Raw genomic sequence first — 15,337 nt, forward strand, 5'->3', positions numbered from 1 at the left:
AGGTGCTGTACTCCTATTTTCCAAAGGAGGCACATGGAGATTAGAGACTAAAGGGTTTTTTGTTTTTTTTTTCAAGTTTCCTAGCACCTCAATATGCAGACAAGTGAGTTGCACGGTTTTCGGGAGCATTTAGATGGCCCAGTAGATGCAGCTTTTTTCAGGTGCCCAGATTCTTTTGAAAACCCACCAGAAATCTAAACAGCTTTGAAAATCCAGGCCAAAGCAATTTGCTGAAGGTCATATAAGAGGGTTTGAGGGCAGGAAATGGAGAACTGAACACAAATCTCCATGTCCCAGGCAAAAACTTAACCACTTGGCTATCTTTCCTCTCTATCACTACAGGTTACATTTGGATGGATGACTACTTTTCATATAAATTACTGCCCAACACAGCCAAAGTCTGGCAACGCAAGTAGAGAAATCTGCCTCCAGCATTACTTCTGGAAATACCTTTGTATTCTGCCACCAGCCACACTGGCAGAAGCAACTTCAACAAGAGAGATTGAGACCAACTTCCATCCCGGAATATGTGCAGACTCTCCTTTGGAGATACTGTTTCAGTCTCTCAAAAAGGAGAGTGGTTTGAACATAAATCTGTTCCACTTCTCCACTGTCCTTGGGTAAAGAGGTGGCCAATGCAGCCAGAAGACCAGGCTGCACGGCCACAAAGACAGGCCATGCATTGCAATGAGTTTTGCCAGGTCTTAGGTATGAGGCACGTGCAGAGCAGCTTGGCCCTTAGGCAGCTGGGCATGCATTTCACACTGAAAACAGGGCAAGGCAGGCACTACATGTGCTAACAGCTTTGGCAGAAATAGCATGAGAAGGCAATGTGTAAGGTTGTACTGTTAGAAGTAAGCACTTGCCTGCATCTTCCGTGTGGATCGAGTGAGTTGGATGTCCAAATAGCACAAAATATACAGCTCTCCACCGAGGCAACGTCAACGCTGCCTTCCCGCGCCAGAGTTTGGGCTTGAGTTAGCAGAGCCAGCTGCTCGAACCAGCTCCATCCCCTCTGTCAGCTAGGGCAGAGCTTAAGCAGCAGGCAGGCTCCTCACACCCTTGATTCCTTGCTTGGGGAAGGAGCTGGCTTGCTCCAGACTACAGCCAGAGCGAAAGCCAAAACATAAAGCAGTAAAGGCAGAGAACTGGATGTGAGCTGGGGCTCTAGCTCACAGGACAGTGTGAACAGAAGCCTTTATCTCTCAGTCTCTTATCTTTGAAATAGCAACAAGGGCATTGCCCCAGCAGAGAGCTAGGAGGCTACATAGTTTGAAGATACAACAGGCTGTGATGCATATCGATGTACTGATAACAGGGACACACACTTTTTCAGATTCCTTCACTATTATTTTTTTGTCATTTCAAAACCCACAAAAGCTACTGACACTACCACCTTTGTTTTAAAGGTATGATCTTTGAGTCACATAGTTTTGGCCCATCAATACTTGACCATGCAATTAAATAACAAAAAGATGAGAGCTGTGAGCAGAGTATAGCCAGGCAGTTCTCTGTAAATACATGCAGAGCCTACCCAGATTTATGAAAACAGCCAATGCAAAATCATTTTCATTACTAAAACTTGCTGCAATGCAGGAAATATAATGTATTCTAAAAAATTAGAGGATGTAATGTACTGTGTGCACATGTTTTGCATCTCGGTGGCACCTGACAACTTCCATTCATACAATTAAAGTTCCATCTGCTGATACTCACCAGTCGATTTGCAAGGGAGATGGTACATGCTGTAGCTTCAGCTTCTTGCTGACATTTGAGTTTGTCTGAAGTGGCCTTCTCAAACTTGGCTGTGAGCTTTCTCAGGTTTTCATTGAGGCGCTGCACATGAAAGAAAGGAGAAAACAACAGTACAATTTTAAGGAAATCTCTACTCAAAATATGACTCTTGAACATTTCCCTCATAGCACCTACCACATCTAAGCTTATATCACTGGTACTCTGCTCTCCTGGTTTTAGGAAAAAATGGCATCTGAATTCTTGGAAGAAAGACATCTCTGCCAGGGGCTCAGCTTGCAGGACTCCTGCGCTTGGCAAGATGCTGTTTGCCTATTCCCTTGCAAGAGGCCATTAGCACCTTGAAAAGCAGGGTTAGCCAAGCTCCACCACAACTCACACTGAGGCTGCGGGGGGACCTGGGGCACGGAGGAAGCCCTGCACGAGATTGCACTGTTGGGAGAGCCAGCACGGAGGAGAAATGTGCTGTGCTCTCCTACTTGCTTGCAACCCACAGTCTTTGCAGAGGACAGAGGCAAGGAGCATGCAAAGGCAATTCATGTTGCACTCTACTGCAGTGTGAATCTGAACTGAGAAAGCAGATCACAGGCTGGCTAGTCCTAATGACCAACATCAATGACCAGTGCTTGGGCTACACCTGAAGAGTAAGCAGGACAGCCGAGAGACAGTTTTGTATTTCCTGATACTGCAGCCACCTTGGTCTCAATCCAGTCCTTGAGGTTCTGCTGATTCATCAGTTTGTTGCTCAAAACCCCAAGCAGCTACCTGAATAGTAGGAGATATGCTTGAACCATCTCTACACTGTATCTCCCGCACCCTATTTCTAGATGGGAGTATTACACAGAAGCTGATGAAGTTCTTCAAGCCTTCAGGCTACCTGAGTGTGTGTCACAGGACAGTTGTTCTCCCGGCAAAAAGTTCCATCTGATACACTCTTAGATGGGACCATCACACATCCACGTTGGCTGCACAGAACTCCAGGGCTGGGAAATGGCAGAATGAACCTAAAACACCTGGGACCTTACAGTGCTCCTCATTTGCTAGCAAAAAAGGGCCTGCTTGGACAGACCTGCTCACACTTAGATCTAAAACAAATCAACTGCTCCCATGGGTTCTTGGAATATTTTACTTCCGAGATAAGAGAATTAGAGGCAATAATTGATTTTATCTGCACCCAATGCAATCTCTTTAAGGCTAAATGACTGTAAATTACTATAACACTGTTTGAGCTATGCACTAGAAACAAACTTGAAAATGAAAAAGGATTATATTAAGGATATCTGTAGCTCTCCACTATCTTAGAGAACCCAAAACAGTCTTTCTCAAACTGGCTTAGAATTAATAACAAATAGTTCCTGTCTTTTCATGCATATGAATATATCTACACACGTATGTTCACATATATAAAAATGTCATTATGCATGTACAATCTGATAAATGAATACCTATAAGCCTATGAAGAAAAGATCATACCCACAGTATGATCCTCTACTGCTAGATACACTCTATAGTAACATACAAAAATATCTGCAAGTTTGGAAGTGTGCAAATGTGAGTCTGCATCTTACTTCTATATCCACCCTCCCCGTATTTCAAGCTACCATATTTCCCAGGCAGAAAAAGGAGAGTGGACTTAGTACTTGTGATGATCAAAGTAGTTTAATTTACTACTCTGAATGCATATATGAGAGCTCTGAGCCAGCTTCTGAGCAGGTATGAATCAGCATCACTTCACTGAAGTCGGTGAAGCTATCCAAGGCATCCTGGCTTGCTATGCAAGGGTAGACCTCCACATCCACCCACACACTCTGCACACTGAACAGTATGTCATTACCCATGCACAGAGGGGAAAAAAATCACTTAAAACAGTCAGTTCTGCAAGTGCATTCCAGTGGAGTACCACTAATCCCCCCAAAGATTTCCATTTTCTTTATCAAAATCCCACTTCTTCAAAAAAGCTCAGACATTAAAAGGTTTGGAAACAAGCAGAGTAAAGGGATCCAAATAGTTCCCTAGTGCCGTATTTCACATCTGAGATGAGAGAACTAGAGGCTAAATACCTCTAAATCCATTCCTCCTTCAGGTTCTGAGTACACCTTCCTTTTAATCTGTAGTAGGAAGAAGCTACTGTAGATTTTATATATTTTTAATTAAAAGTGTAGTAATCATTTTAAGAATAATAAGCTCTAGGATACATCAAGAGTGCTAATGATATGATGTGCTGGTGTAACAGGTAAATGTCTGGATGAATTCAGCTGGAGTAGCTGTTCTGCCCCTGTTCAGACATTTTAAGGTCACATAATTTATTAAAGACACAAAGTTGTCAGTTGTACCATGTCAGCGACACAGCAGGGCTGAAAACGCACCTCACTTTTGAAAGGGGATTTTGCATGAATTGTGGTGTCAGTATTAAAGCACATCCACAAAGGATCCTTTGATCATGAAAAGGGACCGCACAGCTGCCCAGAGCTATGACACCTTAAAAAAAGGGGGCGGGGGGGGGGCAGGTTCTGGAGTGCAAACAGTGGCCTCATGTTGGAAACAAACTGGAAAAAAAGTGAGGGATGGGACGCTACGCCGCCATCCTAGGGACTGGTTGGCTGGATCTCCCCGGTTTGTCACTCTCTCTCCATCTTCCACTACTACTGCGTATTAGCTGGGGACAGTGGAGCAGGAAAACAAGTTTTTAATGGAAAGATAATCTTGAGAGGGAAAAGGAGAAAGTATGGAAGCTACTCTCCACAGAAATGCACTTTTAATCACACAGTAATTTCTTGTATTCAGTGATATTTTTTCTGCTCAGGCATGTATTGAAATTCTAAATAAGGATGATGCATAAGATATGCCAACAGGGAGCCGTGCTGCAACAAATTATTAGACTCCTACTACGGTAGTCTTCATTCTGCAAAATATAACCATTAACAGGCGCTGTGCTGAGAGACAGAGGAGCCAGCCAAGCTACTGCATTTTTCTGTTACAGATACTCTAAATTAGTCTCCATTTCCTTTTCTCTGCATCTATACAGCACACTGAAGACATACATTGGTTTGAGATAAAAGAATTTCTGAGGACTCATGAGTATAGTAAATATTTTAACAATTAGGTAGGAATAATAAGAAATAAAAATCAGCCTTCCTGTGAAGGAGTAAGCAAGACAGAAACAGCAGAGCTGAAACATTATAGAAAGCAGCAACATCTATGAAAGAAAGATAAAAGACCACAATCTACCAAATCCTCAGATCTACCCTCTTAAAAACACAGGGGTGTGGAGAAGCAGCCCCATCCAAAACGGAGGATTTCTCCCTGAGCAGTGACTGGCATGCCAGGTCCCACTAAAGAGTAAGCACGTGTCGCGGTTTGCCTCGTTCTTTTAAACTTACAGCAATTTTGGCTTTGATGTTGGCCAGCTTGTCCTGGGCGGCAGCCAGCTCCGCGTTGGCTTTGCTCAGAGCCTGCCGCTTCGGCTCCACCTCGCAGAACACCTCGTAGAACCGCACTATGTTTATGACCCAGGAGCAAAGGCCGGCAGCAGCGTAGGACTTGGTGGTCACAAATTCGGGTTTAAACTGGGGATCCTGCAAATACGGCTGAAGGGCTTTGAGACAGTTCTCGTGGATATTCTCCTTATTAAACTTGATTAAGGAGTCTAAGAACCCATCCACTCTGGCCATGGCAACTCGAGCTGCTTTCCAGCTCCTGTCCTTGGGAATCTTTCCTCCCGGGGCCATCAGCACCATCACAGCAGCGGTGACATTGCTAACAGCCGGAGGTGGTGATCCGAAGGACCTCAGCTCTGTCAGATTCTTCTGAAAAGGGAAAACAAGGTTGTTAGACAAAAAATGAATGGGTTTTCTTTTTACTTAGCCACTAATAGAGTCAGGCTCCCGAGTTATCAATCTGAGAGAGGCGCTTTGAAGCCTGAAGCACGCTCTGAATTTTAAATATTGTGACTCATCAAACGTACAGCAACGAAACCCCCTAGTGGCACCGCGGCCCCCGCTGGCTCCTTAGATGTGAATCAGTCGCGTCCCTTCAGCATCTCGGCCAACCCTCAGACTATTCAAAATGCACAATGACTTCAGATTGATTCTGGAAGAAAGCAGACGAAAATCTTCCTGCTGCACGAACGAAGCAAAGCGTATGGAGCCAGAAATAACTTCTAATTCAGGTTGCTGATAAATGGGGTTGCTGTCTGCCTGAACACTGCTGCCTGCCTTTAATTCACTGCCACAAATGTTCGTAGTGCATGTGCTAAATTCCCTGCATCCTGCTCCCTATATCCCACCTGGGAAGGGAACAGCACAGTTTCCCAGCTGAAACTCCAAATTATTCTGTGTTGCCAGCCATCCTGCCGTGGCCCATGGAGGCCAGCGTCCTGCACAGGGAGCTGCACTTAAAGAAGGAGCTAAAAGACAAGAAGCAAAGTCAGTCTCTGGCTGCAGAAGATCGGAAGCTGCAGAGAGCCGTGCTGGAACTCCAGGACCGCAAAGGGACTTTCTGCACTCTCGGTAAATAGGCATAAGGAAAAGGGAAACCCTTCCAGATAACAATCTCTGTAAAACAGCCTCCGGCCCTTCTAAAACTGCTTTGCAGAAGTTCCCTTCGTGCTCTTATTCCCTGTGCCAGGGACGCCCACATATTAAGGTCTCGTGGCATTATTTGTGTACACCGGTGTTTCCACTGTGCCCATTCATCCAACTCAATTTCAGGCACGTTAAGTGTCTCCATCAGGAGAGCGGTCCTTGCAACGAACAGACTGCCCCACAAAAGGCAGGCACTCAGATCTCAAACGGGATGAACTAACCACTGGGGACGCATTTGTCCATGGAGAAGGCTCCCATTTTCTACGTTGCCAACACAGACAATTTTACAAAGTCTCTGATATCAAGTGCAATGAATCTTAATCCATGCATAAAGCTGAATCATAGGGAAAGCACAGATTTACTAACAGGATCTTGAAATTCCGACAACATGATGCTATGAATATGATCTGCTGACACTCCAAATCCTCTTTCTGTGCATACACAAGTTAACTTTTGCATAGGAATAAAAAGCAAAGGTAGGCCAGCTGTTCTCAGATGACATGCTATAGTCAAAACAAAGATAAAAATTGCATCAAAATCAGTTTAAGAAAAATCTATGAACTTTTGTCAGTCCTTGTTTTTGATCAGTTTTGAATAGTTTTTAATCTATATTCTCTGATACTCTGATAGGTGGGATAGCTCAGAACCTCTGAGCACCCATTTCTCAGACAAACTGCTATGAATCTGCTACCAAATCTGTCTTCTTTATCTAAGGCCTTGCTTTTAACTTTTGCTAATAAATGAGCTGATAGAGACAGGCTCTTGGGAGCTGTATGCATTTCCAGTGTAAAATGTCTGTAATTAACACGTTCAATGAAATGGAGCAGACCGTGAGCACAGACAAGCGCTTCTGACATGTCATCCTCCATCCCGAGTGCTCTGCTCAGCTCAGCCAGGAGCTCTCCCTATAACGTGGGCTTTTCCGCAGCCCTGAACGTGACTGGGGTCCAGAGAGCACTGCCTGGTGTTTGAGGTGGCTGGGAGGGCTTTGGCAAGCCAGGCTCTGAAACCAGACTGTATTTGACATCCTTTATCCCAGTGGTAATGAGATACTGAGCTGCTACCGTTGCTTTTTTACTAGGAGGCAAACCCTTCCATTGCAGGACAGGAACGGTGCCACCACTGTGGCTAACCTGAACAGAAGGGAAGACCACACTATCAAGGCCGAGAAAGACTTTCTGGGCCGTGAGAGGTGGCGAGTAACTTTCCTTAATTTTGAGAGTTGCTGGCGCCAGGGGAAGAGGACAAGTCAAGTGTGTGGTCCAAGGAGAGCGCTGCTCTGATAGTCTTGGGTAACTGGTAAAATGAACTCTGCCGTTCCTGCCCTTTCACTTAGGTTATTGATGGGCTGATTTCAAACAATCGCTCCAAATTCTTCCTTCAAGCACTGGAGTATCTCCAGGATAGAAACCAGGCAGAGGACAATGATACAGACTGATACCTGCCTCACAAACACCTTCTGCTGTTGCATCCTCAAATGGCTCTGAACCATCTCAGGGGAATATTAAACTTGGAGGTGGAAGGTGAGGGAGAAAGGTCAGTGTAGCCTTACAGAATTACACACGATAGAGCCTTTCCTACAGTGGGCTTCCAAATTCTCTTGCTCCCATTTAGAAAGTGGCAATATGAACAGCAGCGACACTCCCGTGAGACTTCCTCCATGGATCATCCATGCAGTGCAATCAGTGGTTTTACAGGCCCTGCAGAGACTGAGCAGTACTGACCAAGCACCGTTCCCCTTTCCAAGGCAGAGACAGACCGTCCACCAGCCTCTGCAGGACAGCGCTTGCCACCTACTTAAAAAATGGTTTGTGCCAAGCAGAGATCCAGTGGCAGAGGAAGGCGGTCCCAAAGTGAGCATCCCATGATCTCCCCCGAAAAAAGAGACAGAGATGCTGAAATGTCAGATTCTCTGGGATTCACACAGTGGATTCTAGGGACCCTGAGGATATCGATGCTGAGTAAGAGCCCTGGCATCCTTACTGGGAGAGCGGACAAACCATAGTGTAAGAGATGAGGGTATTTCTGCTGCTAAAACCTGTTTTGCCCAGGCACTGAGGAAGATCCTGGTTACATCAGGAAGCCTGCTCAATCTTTACCTATTCAGCACAGCTACAACACACATTTCAAATGCACTATCACATCTGGGTTTGCATTTTTGATTTTGCAGGTGCTGTGTACCGGAGCCTATAATAACCCACGTGTAACTCAGCATGGTCCATATAATAATTAGTATAAACAAAACTGTTATTTTCTAGTTCCAGAGCCCTCAGTGAAAACTTTTTAACACTTTAAATAGCCTCTCAGTTTGCACTGGGCACTCACACTACCACCAAACCGTGTAAAAGGCGGCAGTGCTTAAGTAGGGACAAACAAGTGGTGGCACCAACTTCCCACAGTTCAGTCAAAGTGAGGTTAAACAATCACGTGATCGCTTCTTAGCTCAAACAGGAAAAACAAAAAGGGATGTTTAAAATCTGCAAAACGCACACAGAGCTAAATCCTGTTATACCTTTGTAAGCCAAAGACTAGCTGAGCTGGACGGCCCCCTCCAGAGAGCAGCATGGTTACAAATTGGTTTAATGGCAACAAAAGGGTTTATTTAAAGCATCAGAAAGATAATCCTCCCACCACAAAAAAGAAACAGAAATTGAGTCAGAGTTAAGTTGCACCTGATGAGATGGTAATACACAGACTGCGACGGTCTTAATCTGATAGTGCACAAAAACCCTTATAGCCTGTTTTCAATTGGACGGGAATAATTGGTGCACCAAAAAACATAACATATGCGTGTTATACATAACTACCATCATTTGGAAGGTGTCTCATAAATAGCGCTGCTCTGATTATAATAATAACGATTAACAGCAACTTTGGTTTAACGCGGCTAAGGTGTTTGTTACGAAACAGAAGACCATTCTGCATCCAGCGGCAAGGGAGCTCATCTAACTGTAAACTCGTGGCAGTATCCCCAGATGGACGGAAGCGTGAGGGTCTGTGAACACATGTAACCACGTTAGTGCCTACAGCAGCGGCAAGCGCTCCCGCTGCGGGAGCTGTCCGTCACACAGCCCTGGGGAGCGAGGCAACGACATGAGCTGCTTGGGAAGAATTCAAATAGGCTGTGATGCTGTCGCAGATACCTACTGCAGAGGTTAACAAGTCTCTAACCGTCTTCTTTGCCTTGCTTTTCCTGATGGCTCCATGCCTCTGGAATCAATGGACCCTATGGCTGCCTAACGCTCCGCCACTCCTTCGCTCTCCGCTCTCCTCCTCTCCACCATTCCTGCAGCTGCAAGCTTCACGCGTGATCTCTGGCCTGCTAGGAAAGGGAAATCCCTTGGGTTGGGAACGAAAAGCAATGTTACTCTCAAACTCACTGGTCGGTTTTCCTGCACGGGACCTCTGATCTCCTCCATGAAACACCCCAGGCAGCCCAGGCGCTGCCTGCCTGAGCCCAGCTGCCACGGAGCAATGGCAGAGGCGCAGGGTTTTAGAGCAGCTCCCAGGAAGGGGAGCAAGTTGCCTGCTGACCAGCGTCACTCATCTTTTACCTGGGATTAATGGAAAGGCATCCCCTGTTGCTTCCCTCTCCATACAGCCTACATGCAAAAGATGCTAACAAGGCAACTCTGAATGGACTTGGTTGCTTTTCTCCTAAACTAGCAAGTAGCCCCTGCACAAAAACGCAGATGTATCCACATAATTACTCCAAGCTCCTTGGTATCTGATAATATATATTTATTACTGCATTCTACTCAATAGCTTTTCCCACTGCTTTCCCTATTAACATTGCACATAGTAGTGTTGTCCGAATAAGCAGCCTTAGATAACTGAGGAGAAACTATATATATCCATATAAATATTGCTGATTATTCATGTCAGCAAGCAGGTCAAGCTCTCTGATGCATTTCAGATCAGGAGGTAAAGGAGGCCATGCCTTCTAGGGCTCAGTAATGCTGCTTTACAGGTCTCTAGAGAAAAATCTCACCATCTCCTTAATCTTTGCCTAATGAGATATTCTACAGCTTCAGCATGAAACCAAAACTGATGAATAGATAAACATTTTCCGCTTGTACAGTCTTTCTCTTCCAGGCACAAGAACCAAAACAACACATCTTTACAGCAAAGTCATATCTTTCCTGAAAGCTAATCATGTGGAAAATCCATTCCTGATGATTCAGAATTGCTCTCCTCTCTCCAAAAAGGGATATGCTTGGGCTGTGCCTTGCTGTGATCATGGGAATAACTGTTTTTTCTAACTGTACCTGGTTTGCGGCCACTGCTCTTCCCTGCGTGCAGCAGTTTGCTGCTCCGGAATGCTGAGTGCCCTGCAGACAAACTGCAGGTAACTCATGCCTCTCCGGAGCATTCAGCATCTCAAAGTATTGGGCTCTGAACAGGGACTCCTGGAGCACCCTGGAATGAAAAACCTTCCAGTGCTCCAGAAACCTTCCCTAAACCAGTCATTTAGGGACTGCTCTTCTACTGCAGGAAACCCTTGCCTGGCTATAGACTTCCCCAATAGCATCTTCCCTTGGTAGGGCCTTTGTCTGCGGATAAATATATTTCTTCCTAGAGGTCATCCTGCACTCAGTACCAGACTACCTACCACCCACGGCAGTGCTGCCAGCCAGCCCAAAGATACTGGTAGATAACAGGTCCTTTCCATGCCTGAGAAATCCTCATGCCTTTTTTTTTTTGTATCAGACAAAAAGCCACCCTGTGAGAGCACCTGCGGATGCATGCATCAGACATTTAACATCACACTTACTCAACAAGGCCTGAAAAAAGTCTTAGATAAAGACAGGGTAGGAGAAATCCTGCCTCCCACAGGGTCTGCTGGAGAAGATCAGTCCACCCCACTGAGTGACAACTGTTTTGTTCCTGCAATTGCAGGGACTTTGTGAGTACAAGATGCCTAGAGGATCCTCAGAAGTGGCCTGCTCTCCCACTGCACCTCTGGTTCTCTGCTGCTTCTTCTCCCACCTCCACCTCCCCACCCACCCCAGCCAAGCACATTCGCTGTACAACACACAAAAGACACTGTCTCGCTTTGGGCCAGCTTGAGCAGCTGGGAGGCAGCCCGGAGCAAAGCTCTGCGAAGCAGCACACACCAGCAGTGCCCACATGTTGATATCCACATTAAATCAGGGCAGGAGAAAGCCAGGTCAGGCTTCATCCATGCAAATCCAATTGTTTGATAGCGGGCAGATCTCTAGGGCTGTTCGAGCCCATGCTGTCTGGGGAGGACAGACTCAGAAGGGAAGGCATGTGGGCCTTCCCATGACAGGTCCCTTTTCAAAGTCGCAAATGAGTGACCAAAGAAGATGCCCAAGCTCACTGCCAGCTGGAGCAACAGCTGGCCGCACATACCATGCCTGTGAATGTTGGTCTGCGAGATGCAGGTGGAACTTGTCTAAGTGAAGCTCTGAATCTCTGCTGAGCTACTACGTTCTAGATAAGCTGGGGAGGGAAAAAACAAAAACAAAAAACACTAAGTAGCTGGGTGTAATATCTATCTCATTGATATTTTGGGGGTTTCTCAGCTCCTGCTGCGCTGATTGTGCACTTGCATAGAACTAACCAAAGGAAACAGGTAGCGCTGATGCTATCTTTCACTTAAATGAAATGTTACAGGCTCTGCAACAAGATCAGGCCTGATCACCTGCCAGCAGCCAGCATGAGGGTGTTAGGTACATGAGTGTCATCACAGTGAAAAGGCAGTAAGAGACTGGCTCTCAGGCTTCGGCCCCACTCGTTTGGTGAGGAGAAAGCCCCAAGTACTCAAGGATGCACCAGCCTCACAACAGCCGTACGTCACAAGTGCTCTGCATACCCACCACACGAGCCTGGCACAGCCATAGCTTCAGCATTTAGCGCACACCACAGCACACATTTTCAGCACTGTACAGTCCCCCAAGCCAGGCAGAGGGCTGCTGTCTCACCTACGTGCCTCCCAGGCAGTGATGTGCAGCTCCACCCCAATGCAGAGGCTCCCAGGTGACCTGGGAACAAGTGTGAAATGCCCAGAATATTCAAACATACTGGCTCTGCCAAGAAGAAAGAGGGACAGAAGTGGTGGTCCCTCAGAGACACTCTTCCCAGGATCCCGAAGAAAGGGCAATAGAAAGACAATCTACCCTTTCTTGTGGGACAAGAAACAGTGGAGCCAGCCGACAGCAAAGAAGAAGCGAAGACAAAGCACACAGTTGCTCTCCACAGGCCATCAGTAAAGGTAACTTGGAGCAGCCTTGCAACTGCTCCAAGTTACACCAGCAACCACATATGCACAACCCAGGAAGAAGCTGGAGCAGGCACAATACAATGCCCTAAAATTTGGGCCCTGGTGTGGCACTGCCCCTAACACCGCAGAGGGGAGATACTGGATTTCCATGGGAGTTTTTGCCCTACCTTGTTGAGGGTGTTCAGAGCCGCCTGAGCTGCCGCAAGGGCAGGCTCAGCTTTGGCCAGGTCCTCCTCACAGTCCTTCTGTTTCCGCTGGACCTCCTGAGTGATCAGCGCCACTTTCTGCTCCTCCTCGTCAGCAACTGCCTTCTCCCTGCTCACTTTTTCTGTCTCCACTCCCACCACCTGGATCAGCTTGTCAGCATCGTCGTTCTTCTGCTTCAGCTCCACTTCTTGGGCTGCCAGCTTGGCCTTCAGGTCATCGACCTATCGGGAAAGAATACGTGTGGGAGCACGGATGCTCAGCAACCCCGCTCCCTCCCCTGTAGCTGAATAGGACTCAGAGGCTGGAGACAGAGAGGAGGAAAACTGTAATGGCAAAAGAGTTTGGCGAAGGGAAGCTCTTCCATTCAGCCAGCAGCCAAGAAGCATCTCAATGGTAACAAACACACGGCTCCTTACAAACCGCGTCACCAAGCAGCTCCTCGTACCTGCAAGGTACAAGCACTCTCTGGTGGCAGGATGAAATGCGTGCACATTGGGGACGTCCACATGCACTGCCACTTGAACACAGAAACTCTCCTTCCAAAAGCACCCATTTCAATAAATTTACACAGTCTCTTCACAGATCATGGAGAACATTTTGTCTTTAGCTCTCCTGCAGTTGAGCTCATACAGGATTGTTTATAGCTCCTGGGGTACATCTTTACCTATGTAAAAATACTTAGTACAATATAAGTCAGACCTTCGTTTTTGTTGATAATTCCATTTTTATACCAGAAGAGAGAGCACAATTTGCAATCATATAAACCAAAGCTATTGACATTCTGTATTAGCTTCAAGTGGAGAGCGGTTTCTTAGAATTCTCTTTGTATTCCTGCGCTGCACACTTAATCCATTTCCATCTCCTGCTGCTCGGCAGTACAATGCTATTTTCACCAGGACAAAGATGCAACTGTAAATCAAAATGACTCGGAGCTCGCAGGAGTGCGTAATCACTCCAGTCAGCAAACTGAGCAACAACTTTTTGTTCAGACCTAAGTCTTCTGAGAGCGCAGGAAATTGAAGTGGGATGTTTTGCTGATTGCAGATATGGCTTGTGACCTTCTGCCCAAAATTGGTAATCGTGTGCTGGATGCATATATGAATGGGAGCTTTAAGGGACTTACACAACTACGACAAGACAAACAAGGGATTAAAGCCCACTAGCTCTCTACAGTCCATTCGATGGCTATACAAAAGGAGCAGATGTAAACTCAGCAGAGCTCTTAATAACAGAAAATATCCTGACAAAACCCACTTTAAGCTAAGCACATATAGTAATTGAAGGGTAAATGCCTTGCTCTAACATTGTCAGGATTTAGGGCTCTGTTTGAAAGGAATCCAAATGTCCTGAAGCACAGCAGGCCAGCCTGTACTACTGTGAAAGTACCTGTCCGCTCGGGTTACGGCTACATGTTAAATTCCCAGTGGATACAATGCAAGCTGGAGCTGTGATGTCTATTTTGGGGGGCTTCTGACCCCTCTGCCAAAAGGCTTTACCACGTTTAGGGAACATATGTTAAACTGCAGCCTTCCTTACCTACAGCAGGGTTTCAGAACATGTTAGGAAACAATCATGTTTTCAAGTGAGGCTAAAGCTCAAATGCAGCCGAGCAGTGACTATTCAACAGCACTTGTACAGTGGAAAAATGGAAATAGGAGCTGTAGCTAAATAACTGAATTTTCTCTCTTTAGTGATGTCCTGGGTGGGGCAAAGGCAAACTTGGGAACTTTATTCCTACAGTTTCATCCCCTCAGCACAGTAATCAAGTTTCTCGTAATGCTCTACTCACATCCACAGCAAAGACAGCCTGTCACATTCATCTATTTATCCTCCCTTCCCACACATCCTAATATGCAGACAAAAATTCCTCTTGACACACCAGTGAACAGGAAGGCCTCATTCCACCACCTTCAGTAAGGCACAGACATAGCAGAAACCTTAAGCATGCTGCTGTCTTAAAGAAAGCAAGTAGGACACAGCTCTGATCCCTTCCCCATCAAAGGTCTGCTGGAGCAATCCCAAGCAGAGCACAGTTAGGAACAAGGGCACAAAAAGTTCTCCTCTGTCCACGAATGTCACACTTTTTCTTTTTTTGAAAACTGAGGTGCTTGCCAAATTTCCAGCTGTTAAGCTCAGTTCAAACCCCAGAGGTGACTGAGCCTGTCCATCACTAATCTTTATTAACCAAAGGTGTGCAGAAAGCCTTCCCAACACAGCTCCCGTCTTCCACCCTCTCATCGTCCCGAACTCCAATAGTCACGCACAGTCTCCCTCCTTGCACTGATGCCCCCACACCTCCAGTCTCCCTGAGGAAAACCAAGTGTTGTAAACAACTCAGATTATGGGAAGTGGCATCCATCATCCTCTGAGCATAACTTCCAGGTTGCTCTGCCCTGGTCATTATCAGTTAACCTGAACCTGAACAGACCTGGGTTCAGCTTGACAGAGCTCTTGCTTGGGGCTAGGAAAAACTTCATAAGCGACACTACGACGCAACATCACATGCACAACACCATGATGCGAAAGAACAGCACGGCAAGTACTGTCA

General features: G+C 46.2%; 1 protein-coding gene across 1 annotated transcript in view; it reads right to left on the reverse strand.

Annotated features, from left to right (window-relative positions):
* Positions 1 to 15,337, reverse strand: part of DNAH9 (dynein axonemal heavy chain 9) — a 210,999-nt gene that overhangs the window by 95,435 nt on the left and 100,227 nt on the right. The window contains exons 49-51 of the mRNA XM_026120616.2: positions 12,750 to 13,010; positions 5,133 to 5,558; positions 1,717 to 1,836 (exon numbers count right to left, since the gene is read on the reverse strand). Coding sequence (XP_025976401.2) covers positions 1,717 to 1,836; positions 5,133 to 5,558; positions 12,750 to 13,010 — 807 coding nt within the window. The remainder of the gene's footprint in view (positions 1 to 1,716; positions 1,837 to 5,132; positions 5,559 to 12,749; positions 13,011 to 15,337) is intronic.

This window comes from Dromaius novaehollandiae, chromosome 18 (assembly GCF_036370855.1).
Source record: "Dromaius novaehollandiae isolate bDroNov1 chromosome 18, bDroNov1.hap1, whole genome shotgun sequence".
NCBI lineage: Eukaryota > Metazoa > Chordata > Aves > Casuariiformes > Dromaiidae > Dromaius > Dromaius novaehollandiae.